The sequence below is a fragment of the Haliaeetus albicilla genome, chromosome 3 (assembly GCF_947461875.1).
Source record: "Haliaeetus albicilla chromosome 3, bHalAlb1.1, whole genome shotgun sequence".
NCBI classification, from domain to species: domain Eukaryota; kingdom Metazoa; phylum Chordata; class Aves; order Accipitriformes; family Accipitridae; genus Haliaeetus; species Haliaeetus albicilla.
The window spans coordinates 941,630-964,990 of record NC_091485.1 but is presented as its reverse complement, the minus strand read 5'-3'; the positions used below and the strand labels follow the sequence as shown (position 1 = coordinate 964,990).

At 42.2% G+C, this 23,361-nt stretch overlaps 1 protein-coding gene across 9 annotated transcripts in view; it reads right to left on the bottom strand.

Moving 5' to 3' along the window:
- IKZF1 (IKAROS family zinc finger 1) overlaps positions 1-23,361 on the bottom strand; it is a 71,213-nt gene that overhangs the window by 10,123 nt on the left and 37,729 nt on the right. For 6 of the 9 annotated variants that reach the window (XM_069778667.1, XM_069778666.1, XM_069778669.1 and 3 more), the window contains exons 4-6: positions 8,485-8,745; positions 2,590-2,757; positions 487-612 (exon numbers count right to left, since the gene is read on the bottom strand). In XM_069778667.1, the coding sequence (XP_069634768.1) occupies positions 487-612; positions 2,590-2,757; positions 8,485-8,745 (555 nt within the window). The remainder of the gene's footprint in view (positions 1-486; positions 613-2,589; positions 2,758-8,484; positions 8,746-23,361) is intronic. The other 3 variants (XM_069778672.1, XM_069778671.1, XM_069778673.1) reach the window with 1 other exon arrangement.

Here is a 23,361-nt window from a genome sequence, read left to right as displayed (position 1 = left end):
GACAGGCAGCTCATTCTTGTCAGATGAGTTGGTCCCAGTGGTCAAGTAAGGCCCTTAAGCTGTGCCTGGGAAGGGCAGGAGATGTGCAATGCAGAAGATTCTGCAGCCCTACCAAGAACACTGATATTAAGTCTTTATTAAAAATACATCCACAAGAATACTGCGATATAGGACTCCAAGCAAAAGGGAAATGTGATGCAGTCATACTGTCTTCAAGACGGTGAACTGAAATTTTCCAGGTCTTGCAAGTGTTTTGCTACATGCCTGAGTTTTACTTTGGCTTTTTGTTTGAGCTAAACAAAAGGAGACAGCAGCCAAATATTTATCAAATATAGATTAAATCCAGATGCAATATCATATATATGGTATGTGTGTGTGCCTCCCCAATGCAAAAGATACCACAAATGGTACTACTGTTCCTTTTGCACTCCTTTTTCTGCATACCTGACAGGACAGCGTTAATCCCCAAATGGACACGTTCATTACCTGAATAAAGGCTGCTTGAGATATTCATGGTTTGCAGGTAGTTATGACAGCGTTCTTTATGTTCTTCCAAAGAGCTGCGCTGCTTATAGCTGCGACCGCAGTATCCACACTTATGGGGTTTGCCAACTGGAGAAAACACAATTAATTGAGAGATTCAGATGACATATTCAACAGCATACTAATAATGGTAAGAACAACAGGAAAAAAGCCCACCCCAAAAATGAACCCATGCTATGGTGAACTGAAGAAAGATTTTGTCAATTTAAGAAAAAAAACAACCTAATGGAAAACTAGTTGTATATCTTTACATCAACAGGCCAATTCTGTGGGTGCTGCAAGCTGATTTCAGATGATTCACATCAGATAAGGACTGCGACATTAAATCTTCAAAAACGGCATCTACACAAGTTAGAAACTGAGACATCTTCAAAGGTCTGAGTGGAGCTGCTTTAGTGCCTAGCTGCCACAGAGACTGCCAACAGGGGAACTGGTGGTGTAGGCAGAGACACCTGCCCACGACTGGATGTCAGTTCTGATCTAACCAGAACCAGCTCAATGCTTTTAGGACAATGTTAGATTTCAGATGTTTTCTGCTTCTGGAAATTCAAAAGAAATGGCAAGACAAATTTTTTTTCTGTATTACACCAATCCAGATGTAGGTAGTTCCAGGAATTTCTCAGTAATAATATGGTTTCATGGACTTCTGGCCCTGAATTTTCTGCCTTAGCATGACAAGACTGTCACCTTCTATGTGATTTCACAATTTTAGATGGTTACACAGCTTCACTTTTAAATTTTATTTACAAATTCTTGGGTGAAAATTAGACTCAGACACCCAACTTGTTTTATAACATATTGATGTCAATTTGCCAATTGCAGGAACTAATCACAATCTATGGTTTATGCATTGTCTCTTAACTACAGAATCCTCAGAGTTTGCCAGAAGTGTCTAGGTGTAATTCCATGTATATATGAAAAATTATATTTAAAATTGTGCACCCATGAAAATCAGTAACAGCAAGGGAGAGGGAGGAAAAATAGTATTTTAAAGATGTGCTTTCCTGAAATGGGCCAGGACCAAACAGAAGTGGAAATTATTTTGGAGATGTGGGACCAACACTAGGGATCTTATTTAATGCGTGTGCTAGAGAAGAATTTCCTTAGGTTTTGTGCAACACAAAAATGTTACTTTGGGAGCTCCCCTTCTGCTACCCAGAACTTGGTCCCAAAGCCAACTTTCCCAAGTAAAGTTACCAGTGTCAGTTCCAGCAATGTATTGTGGAGGTCTCCTATCCAAATAACAATTTGCATTTCCAGCTTAGCTTGAGAAATTAGATGGGACAACACTCTGCTTTTAAAGGCACTTTAAAGGTGCTAAATTGGTTTTGCTTCCCAGAATGTATGTGACTATGGCTTCTGTCAAACAATGAGAGGTTCGTGGTAATGGAAAAGTGCAGCTATTCAAAAATATTTATTCAGATCTCCATATTACTGTTGAGACAAAACACTGAAAAACTCTAGCAGAGTCCTCTTTTTCGGAAGACTATCTTTCTCCCACCCTCTCCCTCCTCCCGCCCCTTTCTCTTTCAAAGTACTTGTAATAACAAGGTGCAACAAATAACTGCTGCTGAATGCTTTAGGTGGTATTCACTCCTTCAGTTGAGAATGACTACCAGACTGGAGGTTTTTGAGACTTTGTGACTTAAAACCCACTGTATTTAGACCTTCTATTATCTCTATATACATATAAATGCCATCCAAACCCTAAAACATTCATCAGCTTTAATTCATGTTCGTAGTTCCATGAAATGGATTACTCACATGAGGCTTGTAAGATGAAACCCTAATACAGAAACTTTTAATCAGCCAAGAAGTATGGGAAAAAACAGTTCTTCTAGTGAAGGATCATGAGCGTGAGATGCGTGTAGTCATTTCTTTGCTGCTAAAACACCACTGCCAGCTCACAGCTTGGGTAACCCCAACACGGGGCTACTCTCCTCCCCGGGGCGAGAAGACATCTCAGGCTTGGTGGCCACGAATGCCCCCATCTCCTCGGGAGGTGCGGTGACGGGCACCCATGGACGGTCCCCCACCTTCACTTACCCGAGTGAGTCCTCAGGTGTCCTGTGAGGGCATCCCTGCGGCGGCAGGCGTAGTTACACAGGTGACACTTGAAGGGCTTTTCACCTGAGTGCAACTTTATGTGGCGCAGAAGGTTGCCCTTCTGCGTAAAGGAGGCTCCGCACTGATTGCACTGGAAAGGGCGTTCTCCTACGGGGAGAAGGAGAAAATAGGTGAGAACAAAAAATCTTACACAGTAACAAGAGAAAGATTTCAGTGAGAAAGTTGTTTTCTCACTGCTGCTGTGTGACTTCCACCGGCTGCAGGTTTGATATAACATGAGGCTTTCAGACTAAACCTGCCAGTTTCTTAATGCTTCACTGGCTGGGTCAATTTGATCTGAAAATCTAATTTTTTTTTTCTAAATCAGAATGGCACATCACAATGCAAATTCAAACTCATTTAAATAAAGTGACTGCAACATTTTGTGTTGAAGAGCCACTCTTCCTGATCAGCAGTTTTGGAATAAACCAATATCCAATTTTGCATGTTGTGGCATTTGGTGGGGTTTTTAATGTGGCTTTTTTCAAAGGGTCTTTAAAATATGCCACTGAAGCAGCAAAATAAAAAGGAAACTCATTAAAAATGCATTTCAGGATCACAAGTTCATTTCAGCGTTACATTCTTATATTTAAATGAAAGGCACTTCATTATAACAGTTATAATAACTTCTTTTCATTTACATTTTCCCTGTATTTTCCCTTTCAATTTCTTCTCCATTACCTGTCTGTCCCTAAGCAGCCAAATCAGGAAAGAGACAGAGAAAGAGAGAGAAAAAGAGAGAGTAAAATCACACAAGTTAAGACAGTGCAAAGGAAGCCCTGTACTTCCATGCCAAAGTCCCAACCCTTCTCTAGGTAAGGTACAAACAGAGGAGCTGCACAAATGGGCTCTGCTGGTCTACACTTTTGATGGACACAGGGAAAAAACTTGGAGAGACACAGCCTTGATTTGTCTAAAAACTGGTGCCTGTTATCAAGAAAGCAAATCGACTAGTTTTGCAAAAAATAATATGGCTGTTGTTTGCTTTTTAGTGCTGTTTAAAATCAATATGCTCATTTATTTGCTTACCTATTTTTTTTTTTTTAATTAAGATAGATGAGGCCTTTTCTTAAGTTAGTGGGAAATAAAATATGTTTCCACTTGTACCAGATAGGAGTAAAGGAAAATTTATACATGAGAGCACTCCAACAGCAGGCACTGCTCCTGCATGCCTGTTTCTCTGTAGCCCTCAACTAAGTCAAACCAGCCTTTGAAACTCATTTGCTGAATTCTGTTCCTCTTAGGCATAAATGTAATCTGCTCTAGTAATTATAATACAACACCAATATTAGAAACAGCCCAGAGATGACCTGTTCTTAGTTTTGATTTTCTTTATATAACAATAATATTGATTTTCAAATTTCAGTGCTGAAGTTAAAATATAGAAAAAACAAATACAAGTTAAACAATTTCTTTCTTCTCTCTCTCTCACTTAACCAACATGTATTATTTTGCACATCTATGACCAACTTGAATGTCCATACATGTGCATATATGTGCAGCATGATCATTTTTGACTTTGGGGTAATGCAGTAGAACAGCTGAAAATCAGTTAAGACAGCAGTACAGTCCCAACCCCAAAATCTGCAAGCTCTACCATCAGGGCTGGCAGTTTTAGCATTCAGCAAACAGTAAAATGAATCTACTTTTTGGCAAGGTATTTTCATTGGTCAAACAGCTTCAAGCAGGTCAGCATAGTCCCTGTGAAGCCAGACCAGCTCACTGTCTGTCAAGTAGCTGTATTCATCTAAACTATATCCGCAACTGGTTCAACTGGGGTGGCCCACAAAAATGTCAGCATTAGCCTTACAGGATTTTGCAGTGTACTTCATAAGCTATACACAGTAGTTGTTAGGGGAAAAAGAAAATGGGTAAGAGTCTGTCTGCTTTACTTCTTAATCTTTGGGGCAGTTATTCAGCATGGAAGGTATTTTTCAGAAATGGACTGAAACAGTAATGAAGAAGTCAGTTTGTCATGGAGGACACAAATTCAGAAGAAATGGTTGATTCTTACTAAACAGCTTTTCTATCATTCTTTTCTGTTATTTTTACTCAGAGGAGCGTAAGAGGAGAAAAACAAGGATTGTAAAAGTACTTCAGGAATGAAATGTAAAGCAAAGTAAGAACGAAATGTATCTCCAGCCTACAGCTCTCACAATTACAGGGTGAAATCTTGCACTGGGTGGAGAAGACAGACAGATGGAGCATTTCAAACGAGACTGCTGTATACCAACTATTTCTACAAAACTTACAGTGGGAGCAAACGTAAGGGAACCTGCACTCACGTTGCTGTACAAGGGAAATGACACCACCACCGAAAGACCCTGAAACTACATGTAGCTTGACCGGCTCTTGGTCGTCCGTGCTACAACTACCAGGGTGGGGAATGCCTGCCTTGTGGGCCCAGCAAAGCTCCCAGCCCTGCTAGGATGGAGAGTTGCTGATGGAAGGTTACTGGGTGTGGTGCTATCCCCCCAAAAAAGGGGACGGGACAGGACAGAAAGAAAAAGTACCCAATGCATCTTTTGTTTAAACAGTCAGCTTTGTGTGTTATTTTCTCGCCAGTTCTGAACAGCACATGTCCGGGGCAGATATCACCACATGGTGTGTAGCTATGGGCAAATATGGGCCCAGGAGCAAAAACTGCAATGGGACCCTGAATTGAATCAACCACCATTGCAGTGATTTGCAAGCCTTAGTGGGAGCACGGGCCCTGGACTACTTATTCAGTGAAGAATATTTATCATCTTAATTGAAATCTTTCTCATTTCTTAAACAACATAATGACAAAATCACCTAGTACTCAGGGATGCGCATAGCTCTCTTTCTTCTCTTTTTTTTTAATGCTCATTCTTCAATGGCAATAGTTTTCTAAATAAATTGGAGACATTCAGACCCAACTAACAAGAAATAAGTGAACTAACCGGTGACTTAAGTTAAAGGATCGTACATATAAGGAGGGAACATATACAACTATGCACACACTCATATATATGCACATAAATATATGCACACACATGCACACAAATACGTGCACACTGAGCAAGCGAAGCCTGAAACTGTACCCTGAGGTCCCAGCACCAGGGAGTGGGCGGGGGTGTGTCTCTCCTGTTTCCTAAACACCAAGCAAGACAGCAACAAGCTGGAGAAAATCAACATACTGAAAGCCTTGGGGAAGGAGAGTGAGGAGAGGTGGGCGTCTGTGAGTGGGATTCGCTCCGCAGACAGGAGCAACAGGTAAGGCGCTAGGAAGCAGTCAGTGCTGTACGGCTGCTTGCAGACAGGAGGGGGCAGAAATATCAGGTGCTGCTCTGCATATCTGCACTTGGCAGGTGTATTCATTAAAAGTAATTATGCCTTTTATCAGGTCAGGCAGTCATTTTATTTTGGCACTTTAGTGTGCTAGAGTTTTGTTCACTTATCAAATATTTATTTAAGGAAACCTCACTGCATATGCAGGTTTTACATGAATTAGCAGCAAAGTAATTCATTTGCGAGGCTTATTCCTTCACTGGGCATGTATTGAAATGGGCTTCAGCGTAGTCAGTTAAATGTCTGTAATAGTATATCCCATTTCTACTTTAATTTTCACAGCGCAACTGAAAGGAAAAGCAGTCACCACTGTTTCCCCATGACGTCCCTTTAATTTAAACTACCAGCCCCGAGCTTCCACTCCCTCACCAGCCCCTGAAAAACTGCCTGAGCTCACCCGAAGAGGCTGCTCGGGAGAGGAGCTGAGGGCAAGGCAGGAGGGAAAGCAAAGGCTTTCTTTCCATGGAAGGACTCAGGGGTGCAACTTCACACCCTTTAGTTTTATTAAGTGTAAAAGACGGGGGTCCTGCTGAGCGAAGTGCAGCTCCTGGGGTGCTCCCACTGCGGGTTTTAACTACATTCCCTGATAAAAAAGAGGGTCCCATTGGCGAAGGGCAGAGAACTCTCAGAGTGACTGCCCTCGCAGGGTAGCACCCTTGGCAGGCACCGGCGTCCCTCTGCCAGGCAGGCAGTTTGGGCAGACGGAGGTGTGTGCCAGGGAAACCGGTGAGGTGGCCCCCAGGGACGCTGCCCCTGGGAACAGGCAGCCCAGCTCGCCCTCCAGAGACTCAGCCTGCCGGCTGCCAACCAATGCGCTAGAAAGAAAGGCAGCTCTGCCCACTGCCTGCCCAAAATCAGGTGTGTCCCCACACGGGACATCCAGCCCTGGTGCAAACAGTGCCTCTGACCCCCGGGGACCCGACACAGCTCCTCTGAAGCAGCAACTTTTAATAAAACAGCAGCCTCCTTAAACAAGCACAAAGACTTCTACCTCTAAATGCATTTTAAGTTGCAACATTTTATTTGAACTACTGCAGCATCCTCTTCAAGCCCAGGGGTCTGTTTAAAAGGCCTCATGTCCAAGTCATTTCCATATACATTTTATCAACTTTTAAAGGATCACAGTAACACTCAATTAAAAAAAAAAAAAAAAAAAAAAAGGAAACAGTGGACCAACAAGCACTTTATTATATCTAGGAAGTAGGCTGCAGCCTCTCTTCTGAGCACTAGTTGTGGCTTTTCCAATAATCATCTACTCTTCCTTGATAGAGGGATTTATCGCATTGAATTGAACGGTACTTTGAAGTAGGCAATATAACAGCATTGCTAACTATCACTAGCACCGCTTCTGAATGTGGCTAACCCATGTTACGCTAACAGATCTCACCCTTCCAGAGCTTGAACAGCCGCACTTACAATGACAGGTATTAGCACTGGGGGGGGATGGACAACACTCAGGGTCTTTTCATGGATCCTCTCCATTAAACTCTGAAAACACTTCGCTAATCTCACTCCTTAGTAATTGTGGGGAAATCATTTAAGCATGATGGGGGGATGCAGAGGAAGAAAGTATGTGTTCACTAGCATGACTATTTCAGTGGAATCTAATCATCGGACAGGTCATTCTTACCTTAAAAATATTTTAAAATTCCCTCTCATTTGAATATTCATGCAAAAATGCCAAATACTTTATTTATCTATTTTCAAAGTAGCTTGTGTAGCACAACAGTACAGTTCATTTCTTCTCCTTTGACTATGGATGACCTTAACAGTTTAGATTGGAGGCCTAATTTTTAGACAGCTTATATCAGGTACGATGAAACTCACCCTGGTCTTTACTTCTTCATTTGTTTCAGCCTCTTCAGTTTTTGCACTCTTTGAGACTATTCAGAATTAGAAAATCGAGGCAAGAAGATTCACAGCACTGTATAATGAAAAGCCATTCTTATGGAGCACAACATCTTTACATGTCTCTTTTAGTGTCCCAGTGGAAACCCTTTAGTCCAGATCTGACCAGTCACAATAGTTGTTATTACTTCATGAAACATTTGACATAAAACTAACACCTTTTTACTAAGACTGCCAGTACAGCTCCCTTAACATTTATTTTGCCAATCACTTTCATAATCACTGATCCATAGTGAGCTTTGTTGCATTGTTGGAAACATTAGAACTGGGTCCATTTCAGAGTTAGCCACAAATGCGTTTTTCTTCAGCAATTCTTAGAAATTTCTTAGAAATTAAACAAGACTTCTTTACTTTTTTTTTTTAATTGAATTTTTCATGTAGCTTCAAACCAAACAAACTGCACAATTTCTACCCCAATAGATGGACTTCCATCAGGAAGAAATCTCAATTCCTGTGCTGTCCGAAATGGCATAACAAAGTAACCGAGTTCCAAATGCCCACCGATGCGGCATTATCTTACAAGAGGGAACATGTGCACGATATAGAAAATAAGTCTTAATTCCTAATATGTGGCCAATTCTTGCCAACTAAAGGAAAAACTATGGCAGGCCTTACCAGTGTGGCTTCGTTTGTGAACCATGAGCACATTGGGACCGATGCAAATTATCCCACAGATATCACATTTTAGCTTTCCGTTAGGAAGTCGAATGCCTCCAACTCCTGACATAGCCTTGCTGCCTGGGCCATTGTGTGAGCCATTCATTTTCTCTCCCGAGGTATCAAGCATTCGTAAATCCTCCGCACATTCTTCCCCATTCATTTCACAGGCACGCCCATTCTCTTCATCACTCTGAGTCTCTATTTTAATATTACCAGCTGAAAAAAACAATACAGGATGCCACTCAGTTTTGTTACAGAATAAATATGGTGGCAAAGAAACAAACACATCAAAGGAGATAATGTCTAAACAGCATGTACAATATACCTAAATAACAAAAGCTACAAACACGACTACATTTCTATGGGCAATGCGATGAGTTTGTAATACATGGAGCAATGAAAAGTGAATATCAGTAAGACAAATACAAGGCATCCAGGAGATGGGAACCCAAACAACATTACAAGTCTGTTCCTAGGTCACTCTGAGATTTTTGCATTTGTAACGTTCATTTTGACAATTCAGGCTAATTGGAATGAAACTTAAAATTAATCCACTTCACATGGATTTGTTCAAAACAATTGTGAAAGTAACTCATCAAAGACAATGGATGAAAATGAGCTGAAAATGCAACATTCTTCACTTGGCAGGAAGATTTCAAGGGTTGTACTGAATCCAAATATTTGGTTTGCAGTTCTATGGGGTAAGCAAGGACAATGGAAAAGCAAAGAGTACAAACACTGATAAAGAAACCAGCATGGGGAAGGATAGAAAGAAGAATTGAACAGCAGGAACTAGCATTACAGGAAATAATAAGAATGAAAATTGTGTTTTTAGGACAGCAGGATTAGGATTGCTGAGTAAGAGGAGAGGATCTCTACAGCCATGAGCTACTATCAAAAAACAGTAAGCCAACAAAGGTGAGTGGGAGAACTGTTTTGACTTTATTGGATAAGTCCTTTGTGTTATAATCCCATAGGCAACAATCACTTGCAGCTAGAAAAAGAATTCAGGTATAAATCTGGCATAGCCTCACTACATGTGATAACATGTAGGTTGGTAAATTTGATCCGATATGACCACAGCAAACCTAAACATTACGGAAAAGGGCCAATATTCAGATCAGTTAATGCCAGTATTCATTCCTCTTCTCTCCACAGGACTGTATGATGTTTTGTGTAGAATAAATCATCTTTACAGTTATTTCCCTCTTTCCTAATCTGATGATTTTGTTGAAAAAATAGTTCTTCATTAAGCTGGAAAAGACCATTTCATTGCCCCAAATCTTACTTTCCTTTCAGTGAAAAACCTCTTCCTTTACCCCACCCCACCCCAAAAAGAGAAGCATTTACTTTAGTGGCTAGCTGAGTACAGGAGGGGTCTGTTTCACCCAATAAAGACCAGGTCTTTTCCTTTTGTGGAATGGTAGTTTCACAGTAGCCTTATTCACAAGTGGTGGTGTAGCAATGACATAATTAAGCTATGGGCAATAATTACCTCAAGAGATGAAAGGCCTTGACATTCATTTGAAATTGAAAGGTTTGACAAACTCTTCCCTGCTACACCCTGCAACCTCCCAGGTGTCCCAGGAGGATTGCATGGATGCAACTGACAAGAGTATCTGACTCAAAATCCTACTGGGAAACATGTTGAGCATAAAGGTGTTCACATTTCTGAACACCGCTCAACTGGACACCTTTCATAAAGTCTACCAATCTAGGCATTTTAATGATTTTTCAAATACTGCATTTTTAATTGAAATCATATGCAAGACAGAATGAGTGTACATCATAAATAGCAGTTTTTCCTTTAAAATGCATGCCCTAAAAAGGGGACTACTTTAGAGATATGGGAAAAAAAATAATCAATGACCAAGCAGTGATTTACAAAGATGGTATGACTGGCTAAACAGAAGTGATCTACGCTATTCTGCAAACTTAGTGTACTGCAACCTCATACTGCTGTTTTCACCATGCCATAAAGAAGCAGTGGAACTATGTGGCTTGAGCATATGACAGATTTTTCCATAATTCACACACCAATTTTTTTTCTCTTAATTATAAGAATAATAATCTGAATGTAAATCTATTTACACAAAACAATTACAGGCTCCTCGCCTGCCAGGAATTTGGAGAAGGTGGCTTCTGAAGTAGGCTTTATGTTAAGTTAAAACAAAATACATGTGAATGAAGCAAAAACATCAGACTACTTAAGCGCTTTGGTAGTGTATGCAGACAAATGTACATTACTGAGAAGCGAAATGACACAAAAATCATAAAAGTAGGAACTAGATGGAAATGCTCGGTAGTGAGCTGAGTTTGCAGTATACTTACGGGAAAAAGATTTGGGAATTATTGCATGAAAGTCCCTAAAGCCTTCTGCCCCATATGCAGCTGCAATAAAGAAGGCAAACAGGATGCTGGTTTGTGGTACTGCTAGCAGTAAATGTAAAAGAAGATGCCATTATTGCTATAAGAGAAATACCTAGGAGAAAGACAGAACTATCATCACAGAAGCAACACAAGCAGTTTAAGATGAAGCAGGAACAGCAGCAGGACAGTTGGCAGGGGAATCCTGACCTGCCCAGAACAATTCCCATTTGTAAAAATGCCCTTTTCTTCCAAAGCATCCAACAAGTTTTACCATGTTTTCTAAATGCATAACCTCTCTTGGGTATTCCCCTTGCTCGCAGGTTAACTCTTACTGAAGTCAAGAGGAACTTCTGCTAAAGTGTCTCATAAGGGTCAACAGGAGCAGAGCACCTAACACAGCCTTCTCCCGCCCCCAGGGAAACTACAGGCCCCTACAGTGCAAGCTTCCTCTCAGGATTTATTTTTTGTCAGCATGCCCTCTTTGTGTGCCAGAGAGCTCTTCTTTATACGTCCTTATTTCTAGTCACTGCAGTTATAAAAAGTGAAATGGCATTGTTTTCTTCTCACACCTGCGGGACTTATGCAATGGAAGAAGAGGGAGTTCAATGTTATATATATATATATATATATATATATATATATATATATATATAAAATTCTGTATATTGGCATATTTTTTGTTTGTATTTCTAAGGCTTGTCCTCACAATGTATCTACACAAAAGTAGATGCACACACACACACTATACCCTGCATATTATGAGTAGCCATGTGCAAATCAACATGCCGTGGGGCACACCAATACAAGTAATGATGCCGTTCATTACTTGATATAAACACTGATAGGGATATTGATCCAGTCAATTTTCACTAAAGCTCTCCGCAGCTATGCCCCTCGACTGCCATAGCTGTGCTGCTCAGTGAACGTCCCCCTGCAGACGAGGCCGAGCATCCAGGACACCCTTACAAGCACGTCCATCCGGCAGCACAGCTCGCAGAAGGGGCTCGGTTTAGGTGCGGAGCTCACTTTGCTGGTGAGAGCTGATGGATGGTGAGGCCACCCGCCTCGCCCTGGGTCCTCATGGAGATTTTATAGGTGTAATGAACAAAGAAAATCTCTTCATATTCAAACTAGGCACTTTTTGCAAACCTGTTTTCCAAATGAAAATTAGTGAAAAAAGTCCCACTGATGTAGGATACGCAACAGGAGAGAGAAATCTCTCCAGTAGAAATACTACAGATTTTTATTAAATCTGAATGAGAAATGGGAAGGCAGGCTATGCAATTTTTTTTCTGGAGACTTAGACTGAAAATAAAAATCAACAGCATTTTCATGAGAGAGGTTCCTGTCCCTCCCTTGCTCTAGTGGGGAAAATCACTCTTGGAGCACTGATGATGTGACAAACACCTGGGAATCAAACTTTTCAGATGCACTAATCAAGAACATAGTCAGCATTTGTATAGGTTTCTCAAACAGTTACTCGATATAGCCTTTGTAGAAATAATTTCTGTGCACATCCCTGTCTACCTACACATACATGCAGACATTAATTAGCTCTACAATAATTCATGGTAACAATTTCTCATTGGCTCTTCTAACACCATTAAGGCATCACTCATTAATTAATTTACTTCAGTTTGGTTGGAGATGACCTTAAAAGACTCTGTATTTTACTCTCTTTGAACACATTATTGCAATTCAGAGGAGCTTAATCCAACCCCTTTTTTTTGTGCAAGGAGTGTGGAGCACACCAGTGTCACTGCAGCGACAGCTCTCCCCTGCTCCCTTTTTACTTACCCAGAGTGTGGAAAAGTTACCCCAAAGCAGGGCACTGGGTGGGTCTCTTGTGCTTTCTGATGTTTACTGAGAGCTTCACTCAGGATTTTCTGAGAGCATTTGAAATTTATGTTACAAAAACTGTTCTGTATTCTATCGTTAAAGGTAGCTTATGCAAGTCTTTGGGAAAAAAAAAAAGAATTGACATCTCAAAGGGGAAAGAGCTGCATCAAAAGCAGCATGACCAGCAGGTCAAGGGAGGTGATTCTCCCTCTCTATTCTGCTCTTGTGAGACCCCACCTGCAGTACCATGTTGAACTCTGGGGCTCCCAACATAAGAAGGACATGGACCTGTTGGAGCGAGTCCAGAGAAGGGCCATGAAGATGATCAGAGGGCTGGAGCACCTCTCCTATGAACATAGGCTGAGAGAGTTGGGGTTGTTCAGCCTGGAGAAGAGAAGGCTCCAGAGAGACCTTACAGCAGCCTTCCAGTACCTAAAGGGGCCTACAGGAAAGATGGAGAGGGACTTTTTACAAGGGCATGTCGTGATAGGACAAGGGGTAATGGCTTTAAACTGAAAGAAGGTAGATTTAGATTGGATGTCAGGAAGAAGTTCTTCACTGTGAGGGTGGTGAGGCACTGGAACAGGTTGCCCAGAGAGGTTGTGGATGCCCCATCCCTGGCTGTGTTCAAGGCCAGGTTGGCTGGGGCTTTGAGCAACCGGGTCTAGTGGAAGGTGTCCCTGCCCATGGCAGGGGGGGTGGCACTAGATGATCTTTAAGGTCCCTTCCAACCCAAACATTCTATGATTCTGTAATATGATTCTATACGATTTATCACTGAAGAGCAGTGTAGCTGGCTCAGCACGAGACTCAGACTGGGACAGTCGGGAAGGCAGGACAGAGGGCGAGGTGACAGAGTCACACTTCCCTGGAAATAGTTGAGCAATGTGGAGAGGGAAGGGAGGCATTCTGTAATGAGTTAAAGAGTCAGTAGTGGGGAGAAAGGAGAAACCAAACGGACCTCCTGGGAAACAGGGCATGCAGGGTGGCTTTTAAAGGACAGAGAAATAGGCAGCTGGAAAAAAAGGCATGTGAAGAATTAGTAAGTTGTTTTCAATCCACTGCCAATTTACCTTCTCTTATAGCTATGGGACTCCCTCCCAGGTGTAAAATCCTTTCAGTTTTATAAGACTTTGGCACCAGCATGGGTTTAAGTACCTGGGCCAAAAATCCATTTGGAGGGAGGCATTCACCTCTCAGGTCATATTCTTCTCCAGTGGGATTTTTAAGGGAGAAAAAAGCATAAGACCTGGCTATCAAAACAGTTTAGAGAATAACAGAGAAAGATAAATCACACTGAAGGTTCTGGGGCATTTTGACAATAGAGTTCCCTAACTCCCTTTGTTTTTTAGTGGGATTTGAGCATCTTTAGAACTTTTATCCCAGTAGGTACTTAACTGTATCTTGTGGCATATACCTGCCTTTAAGAAGTTATCCTTTAGCCTTTCTTTGAAAATAACCATGATAATCTGAGTTTTGGTCCATGCAATGTCTTGCTCATACTTTGTAGCCAACAGCAAAGAAAAGACCTCTCTTCAAGTTGCTTCAAAAAGTTTGGGTGCATGTAATTTTTTGTTTGAATGGCTCATTTGTTATTCCAAGACAAATCAGAAGCATTTTGGTGATATTAGCTGATGTTTAAATGGTAGCTTTAAAGTCCAACAAGAGTTTTTCATGAAGGCACCATAACTATTCAGGCAGCAGACAGATGAAGCTGCAACAATACCTGGCTGATTTGAACAGTGGATTAGCACTGTTATGGTGAGGAGGAGAAAACCTTTAACACCATCCTTTCTAATAAATTATAGAAAATGTTGCTTAAAAGGCAGAATAAGATGAAAAAAATTTATCAGGCCAAAATAAATCACCTTAGCATGCCAATATGTCAATAAAAGCAGCCAGGATCTCTTCCTATTTACAAAGGTGCAAAACCCAGAAAACAGAATATTGCCAGCAATTCCACCTGTTATTTCTGATGTAAGACATAACAGCTATTCCATATTGTTGCAGTGTACGGAATTCTAGCACTTGGCTATGACCTGAAATCCAAACTTTCCCCCTTTTCTTTTTACATCATGGTCATTTACTGTGGCATCAGGTCTGTTCTCACCACATAAGAGCACTGTGGGTGGAGGATGCCATTCTCGGAAACGTAAGGCACTGTCCTGGTTTCAGCTAGGATAGAGTTAATTGTCTTCCTAGTAGCTGGTATAATGCTATGTTTTTGAATTAGGTATGAGAAGAATGTTGATAACACACTGATGTGTTCGGTTGTTGCTAAGTAATGTTCAGTCTAAAGTCAAGGATTTTTCAGCTTCTTATGCCCAGCCAGCAAGAAGGTACAAGGAGGGGCACAAGGTACAATGGTACCAGGGGCACAAGGAGTTGAGAGGGGACACAGCCAGGACAGCTGACCCAAACTGGCCAACGGGGTATTCCATTCCGTGTGATGTCATGTCCAGTATATAAACTGGGGGGAGTGGGGGTGGGGCATCACCACTCGGGGACTAACTGGGCATTGGTTGGTGGGTGGTGAGCAATTGCATTGTGCATCACTTGTATATTCCAATCCTTTGATTATTATTGTCATTTTATTAGTGTTATCATTATCATTATTAGTTTCTTCTTTTCTGTTCTATTAAACTGTTCTTATGTCAACCCACGAGTTTTACTTCTTTTCCCAAATCTCTACCCCATCCCACCGGGGCGGGGGGCGGAACGGGGGAAAGTGAGTGAGCGGCTGCGTGGTGCTTAGTTGCTGGCTGGGGCTAAACCACAACAGGCACACAAGCAAGTTGTATGTCCATGGAATATTTAAGGAGTCAGTATTCTCTGGCTAGGTTTGACAACAACAAAGACCAATTCTTTAACTTAAATTATGTTTCCATTAATAGTATCTTTCCCTTATGAGCTTCTGAAGTGACATGAAGCATCATGTAGGTGTAAAAAAGGCCAACAAAAGGTCTGGGCAGAGCAACCATAATTAGTTATGCAATGGCCTCAGCCCTTCTTCACTAAAATTCAGAAGACACAACACACCATAGGTGGGACTGATTCAAACTAACTAGTTATTTAGCTATAGAAAAAGCGGATATATGCAAGTGCTCTTAAAAATGACTGTTCTGCCCTCTGCTTTCTACATATAGCACTGCATTGCCCAGTTAATCAAGCATTTGTGGTGTCTGCATGTGTAAAATGCTGAAAGTTAGAGACAGCTCAGAATTGCCTAAAAAGTTAGAGCCTACAATGCAACTTAATTGCTATGGACAGAAGGAAACACAGCAATAAATAACAAGGGCTGTACGCAGCCCATGTTGCACAAGCTGTTATGTAGGGCTTCTGTAAAACAGGACCCAGAATTCACTGTGTCACAGGACAGAGAGACCACTAGTACAGCAGGAGGTGAACATCTGAGGCCAGTGAGGCAGCCCAGCAACGTGGTGCTGGCACCTTATCGTTTTGCTCAAGAGAGCTGAAGTCTTTACCACAGGCTGCAACATGGTAAAGAGGGGGCAACAGATAAAAATGAAGGCTTCTTAATGAGAGGCTCTGAGCTGTCTTTTTAAAGGGAAACAAAAATAACAGAAAGAAGAGTAGCAGCAGGAGCCGCTGGGGCACACCTGCAGGTAGAGTAGACTGGTGCTGACGGATAAGGAGATCCTCCCTGCAGGGTCCGTGCTGCCCCTCCTTTGACTCCAAGCGCCAATCAGCCCTTGGCAGCCGATTTCTTCCCTGCTCTAATTTTGGCTTTCAATCAAATGTACATTATTCCAGAAACACAGGCATCCCCAGATAAGCTATCTCCCACGGGACAACTGGTGTGAGGATCTCCACCCATGTCATCGCCCACCACTGCCATTCCTCCTGCTGCTGGGTGCCCCGCTGCCACCTGCGGCACGGTGCCCGGCAAGCCAGCGCCGGTGTGCACGGCTCGGCTTCAGCGGCAAGGAGCAGGGAGCTGTGCTCACTGCATCGCAAAACACGTCAACATGGTTTTCCGGGGGCTGCGATGAGATCAAATCGTAGGGAATGCAAACAAGCGAACAAAACAACCAACAAAGCATATCCTCCCTAGGTACAAAAGGTGGCTTTTGCTCCATGGTGCAGACTCCCAGTTAGTTACCATTAGTTACCTATGGGAATGCTCTAATGCACCATTAAAGACGGACAGGTTAAAGACAGATTCAAGTAATGGTCCTGAAATCTACTCACACACCTGAAGCTAGGTGCTTTTTATGTAGCCTTCTGAATTTGTGTCTCAGCAGGAAACAATCTGTAACCAAGCCAAGGGCCTGATCTAGTTCATATTTGTTGTCTTCATTGTGCTACTCACTGGTACATTTTGTACTGGATTCAAGTTGTTTTTTCAAAGGACTGTTAACTACCTGGCTGCTTGATGTCTATCATCTGAATTACCAGTAAAACTAAGTTTTAAAGGTGAGAGAAAGAGCATTATCAAGAAAAGCCATGCTAAACCTATTTCTCAAGTTCCACATGTATGTGTAACCCGTGCTTCCTCTATACGAAGTGCTCTGCGTCTTTTACTGGCTGCATGATAGCGGAGCTAAGGGAACTGCTGCAGGCTTGCCAGTAATGGACTTTATTGACACTTTTCTGGTTTGAGAAGTAAGCTGGGAAGATTTTCAAACTGGAGGGAAAGGTTTGCTGACAAACAATGGCAAGAACAGAGCTTCTCATCCTCAATGCCTTTGTCTCTTCTGCTTCCATCAGATTTTTTTAAATGTGGGCATTAAAGGATGAGGAAGTAGCAAAAGGGCATTTAGCAAGAAATTTTTTAAAAGCAAAGTAAGCTCAAGTAACAATACACAGCAGTGAGGGAAAAACGCTATCATATATGAAAACATTCCTGGCTCACACAGGTATATCACTTAAGGTGATCAGTTATGTACAAATGATGTGAACTGCAGTTAGAGGGGGAATGCCTGACTGAGAAAAACCCTTGTGAAATCTGGACACATACAGAGGGTATTGGTCAGACCTGTGCCAGCTGAAGACAGCAGTCGTTATCCCGCAGAAGAAAGCTACCGCTTGGGAGCAACGAAGTGTCCTCGGGTCTGTGGTAGGAAGGGGAGAACACAGCTCCTAGGTTTGCCATGCAGCCAGCGTGGTGCGTGGTGGGGCACAGGGACAGGCAGGGAGACAAACAGTTTTGTATATTGCTTCAGAGCACCTAAATTTACCTTGCCCTGAATGCAAAGTTAGTCCTTGCAAATCTTCCCCTTTTCATGCCCCAGCTCAGTGAGCTGCTTACACATCTTTAATTTTGTCCCTGGAGTGGCACAGAGCTACCCTGGCTCAGGATCAGACCCTCGCAAGTCCACCCATGTGAACATTTAACGTGCTCTGCCTTTGCTGTCAGTGAGACAGACACAGGGACTTTTACCAGGGACTGTTTAGCTACCATGATGATGTCTTGAGTGCTATTTTATGCAAGTGTCCATAGTTCCCCAGCTGTCAAAGGGTCAGTAGATCTAAAATTAGACCAAGCAGCTGTGTTTAGGTTTGGGGAGGTGCCTATGGGTGCTGTGCCAAGGCTGTGTACTGTCAGTCTCCTCTTTCGAGAAGAGGTCAGAGGATGAAACGGAGAGGAACATAGCCATTTCAGCACTTCAGGGGGAATACTCTATGACAATCTTATTAATCTTGCCTACTTGGAAAACAAATTGCAGAGCAGAGTCCTCTGTGTCCCCCTCACTGGACAGGGGGAAAAAACCCCAGGGATACTGAAAGTTTATTTTAGACTAAAGTAGATCAAATGTAGTCATTGCTTTATGAGTGATAAAGTAGATGATCTCTCTCGGTACTGTGCAAAGAAGCAATCCTGCAGTAGCCTGCTTTAGATCCGTTAATTCTGAGTGCTCAGTTGTTTTTCCAGAAGTATCCATCCGAGGCTATTGGAGTTTTTTCTTATTGGGTTGTAGAAATATTGCCAGAAGGTTTTGCAATGTAAACTGCAGTTTACCTGACTACAGTGTGCTCAACAGTCCAGTGAAAGGAAATACTAATCTACATCTTCTGGGGAAGAGGTATAAACTGTTCTACACAAATCCTAAAGAAATCTCTGAATATGGACATAACATAGCTCCTGAGGAGAAAAATGTCAGGACAAAATTAATTCTTTCCCACCAGGTATTGCAGCCAATGCTTTGCTACAGGGATCTGGAGTCCCCCTCAGGCAATCAGTCCTCTGTGCTGAAATGGCAAGAAATCCCTAATGATGCTGGGACACTCTTAAACACTCAGAGATCTGGATCATTCTGGAAGTCTGCAAACTCAGTTCAGGCCACATTTTTAAAAGACTTCTTGTATTCCCTCACTTCCTTGGCCATTTTTCATGCCTGCCGTTTCCTTGCTTTTACCTCAGGAGAAACAAGCCCTCTTTCCCTTCCCTGAACAGAATCCAACCTTAACCATATTAGCACTGTAAGAAGTCATCCCTGACATTGGATGCCTCTTCTGTGACACATCCAACAATTGCAGAGTTGTATACTGTTTCATTGGGTCTTGGAACACAATGCTAAGAGAAAAACCTAAATTTAGCTAGCTTTCTGCAACAGCTGACTCAAAAAGAAGGAGAGATTATTTAAAAAATCCCAGCTTCTAAGAAGGATGTGGGGAAAAATATGACAGAAGTTCAGGCTAAACAATTTTCTATGTGTGAAAGATATTACATCAGGAACAGCATCCTAGCTGAACTTCCTAGCTCTGCTCTGCAAGCACACTTCAGCTGTGATTTGAAACTACTGAATTTAGGAGTCGCTATTCCTGTCCTGAAGGGTATCTCCAAAAACAGAAGGAACCATGCCACAGAAGGGGACTCCAAGCTGAGGTTTAGCTGGGTTTCTGGTGCAGGTATCATCATGCCTCCAGAGGAGAAAGGCCAATATGGCAATCCACTCAGGTGCAGCTTCCTCAAACTCTGAACAAACCTTCAGCGATGCTTAAGGCTGGTGAATGTAAAAGGGTGTTTTAAAATTATTTTACCACTCTCTTGAATGAGTAATCCAACATTTGAAACTCACTGGAAACACAGTTAAGATCTGGCTTCAAACAGTCTTCAAACAGTCACAATCACCATGCTGAGTATCACTATCTTACATCAAAATGCAACCGTTTTCTTAACATGGATAGATCAACAAAGCATCCAAGCCAACGTGTTGCTGGCAGAGCTTCCAGGCAAAAGGCTATCAAAATAATAATTGTTGAATTACATGTTCTCCAACAGCACCACTCTAGACTGTATTGTCATAAGTAGTCCAAAACTGACTATTATGAACAGGAGAAAACTACATAACTCAGACCACAGAAATTCTTCCATCAAGGCCTTCATTTCTGGCTGACATGTAGAACAGAATAATCTAATATGGTTTAACTAGCATTCAAACACTGCTTGAATTTTTCTAAACAGTTCCACTCATTTCAATATACCTCCCAATTATTTTAACATTTGTCCATCAACAGAAGATTTTTACAAAAGCAACTGAGGTTTTGGAGATCTCCGACTTCAGACACTAATGAAACTAGATTATCAGAAAACTGATCAGCCTGGAAAACACTGATCACTGAGAAATCAGACCACTGTCTCAAGCTCCGTATCTGAATTCTGGGCATCCAGTCACCTCTGAAAATCAGGACCACCCTCTGTTTAGCATGCATGTGCCGGCAGGCATTTGTTAGCTCCTCGCAAACTCTGTTTGCCATAACCTGTAAGTTGATCAGTGGAGAAGTAGATAACAAAAAGGACATGTATTGGCATATTCTGATTTCAGAGCTCAGAGCTGGTTCAGGTATTGCTTCCCAATCTGCAGCAAAGGGAGACTATCAAAGCCTTGTTCCACCGCAGCACCCCACAGACGGCAAATGCAAGCAACTGTGTGGCAGTGAAGAGCAATTTTGAAGTATCTAAATGATTTGGGAGCTTAAGGCTCCTTGACTTTTAGTGGTATTCAGATTTTTAAGACAACCCGATCTTCTTGTGGGGGGTGGAAAAACAGCAAACCCACACTGAGAATGCTGTTGAACTTGTGTCCAATCGCAGCCATAGCTGAGAAACATCACAGCTTCCCCCTTGTCCGGCTTAACAGGAAACCTCTATCTACTGTTCCTCTAACTCCTTCCACAAACACACAGAGCAGTCTGGACATATTACCCATTTCCTCCCAACCCACAGTTGTTTATCTCCTTAGCATCTGTCATGGCCTAGAAGTTTGGAGCAAGTCCTACACTACTAGCTATGATGTAAATATAAATCAACTGATTTGAAAGGCTTCTAGAAGACCCCAGACAAAAAAAAAAAAAAGAAGAGAAGAGAAGAGAAGAGAAGAGAAGAGAAGAGAAGAGAAAAGAAAAGAAAAGAAAAGAAAAGAAAAGAAAAGAAAAGAAAAGAGAAAAGAAGAGAAAAGAAAAGAAGAAAGGAAAGGAAAGGAAAGGAAAGGAAAGGAAAGGAAAGGAAAGGAAAGGAAAGGAAAGGAAAGGAAAGGAAAGGAAAGGAAAGGAAAGGAAAGGAAAGGAAAGGAAAGGAAAGGAAAGGAAAGGAAAGGAAAGGAAAGGAAAGGAAAGGAAAGGAAAGGAAAGGAAAGGAAAAGAAAGGAAAGGAGGAAAGAAAAAGGAGAAAAGGAGCACCTTCAATTAATGGGTGCCCTAGGAAGTAGCTGGAGCAAAGTCTGTGGGAGCGAGTTTTCCCAGCTACCTGATATCACAAGAAAGCTACAGCACCGCCTCATTTTCATCCATGGAAAGCCGTTATCCCAAGTTCCGGAGCTGGAAACCTTGTGACTTTCTGTCATTTCTCTCCCCTATTTATAAATCTCTCCCTTCTTTCCCTCAGCCCCCCACTCCTGCCCCTCCACCCTGACCTGCTTCTGAGCACTCCCGGAGGTGAAACCAAAGAGCTGCAGTTGTGACACTGCAGTTTGTGTGTCATATTGTAACTGGGTTTCCACATCCTCCTCACTCTGTTGTAAAAGCACTCGAAGAGGAAGAAGGGCAAATAATGAAATATAGGAAAGCAGGAAAAGAGGAAGCAGCCGAGAGACAGCAGCCCAACTGAAATGCTAAGAATTATGGAGAAGTGACAGAAAGGGAAGCACAGACCAGGAATTATACTTGGTGGCTTAGCAGAAAAAAAAAAAATTAAAACAAACAAAAAATACATAGGCTTAGCCTTTTCTGCCTCTGCAGCAATGTTCTGGATTACTATTCCTCTCTGACTTTCACCCACTTGACCTGTATTCCCCTTCCCACCTACTTTAAGACGGTTGCTGAACTGTGCTGCTCTGTGTGCAGCTGCACTTCACCAAACCTGAATCACCCACCACCCCCCTCCTTACCTTCATATCAAGAGGTAGGGACTCCTCAAATCACTCTCAGAAAGAAAAGAGGGAAATCAAACATGAAGAAAAGGCCTCAAAATGCCTAGCGTCACGGGGAGAAAGCTTAATTAGGCTATGGTCTTATTTGCTGAAGGCAGCCACGGAGGACAGAGTGATGGAAGTGTACAGAAGGAAATTGGCTAAAGCAGAGTAGGGATTGCCTAACTGGGCAATCCTGCCCAGCTGCCAGCGGATGGAGCAGACAGCTTAGGAAGTCCTTCCACTGAGATCATGCACTGTTCTGTCCCGCTCGTTCAGAACGAAACTTGGCCAGAGCAGAAAGTGTTTGAAATTCACATGAAGCATTTTCTCTTCTCCATTTGGAGGCAAAAGAGATGCAAAGCAGAACATGAACCTCTTTAAGAACAGAGCGGGACCCAGCTTTTTTACACTCTCCCATTTCTCAGGGACTTTTCAGCAAGAATTTGTCTGATAAAGGGCTGAGTAGAAAGTAAAAACTTGAGAAATGGCCCTCTGTAAATATCACAACACTAATAGTTATGCATCCCTTTTAAGTCAAGCTCCAGTCTTTATCTTATCCGGTGGCTAACTGAATTTTGTAGTTTCTCAGGAAGATAGTGGTGAAATCCCGCATGTAAATGAAGACAGGAGTGTTACACAAAGGTGTACTGTGGTATAAGTGTTTGTTCATCACTGCATGAAAGCTACCCTGTTGGAAAAGCTCATTCAAAACCATTTGTGGCTATTCCCCCACAAAGGAGGCTGTCAGGAGGTGATAAGAAATGGGTATTAGTGAGGCTTCACTTTCTTTGAAACACTCTTGCACAGAGAATATCAACAGGCTCAGCTATTTTCCCTACCATTTACCTGTGAATTAGGAAATATCTTCTGGACCACTCAATCAGTGTTTAGTTCTTCAGCTAAAGTTAACGTATTTTGGGAAGTGTGGGACAGAGGAGAGATGACTTTACCTGCATAGGAAGGACTTATAAGTTTCCTCACATGAATGGCAACAGTCCCTTAGACATTATGACTGTTGGAGACCTGAGCTGCACGTCCCATCCTGCAGCTCTGACTGCTCTTCCACTTCCCTACACATAGAGCACCAATACCCCTAGTACACAGTGGCACAGTTTATACACTGCATTATTTTTCTAGGGATGGCAGGGTGGCCAAGCTGTGTAATACCCATGTACACGTATGTGACAGGGACTATGACCATTGTGAAGGTTTTGCCTAGCTTGTCATGTCATACCTATTACAGAGAAGG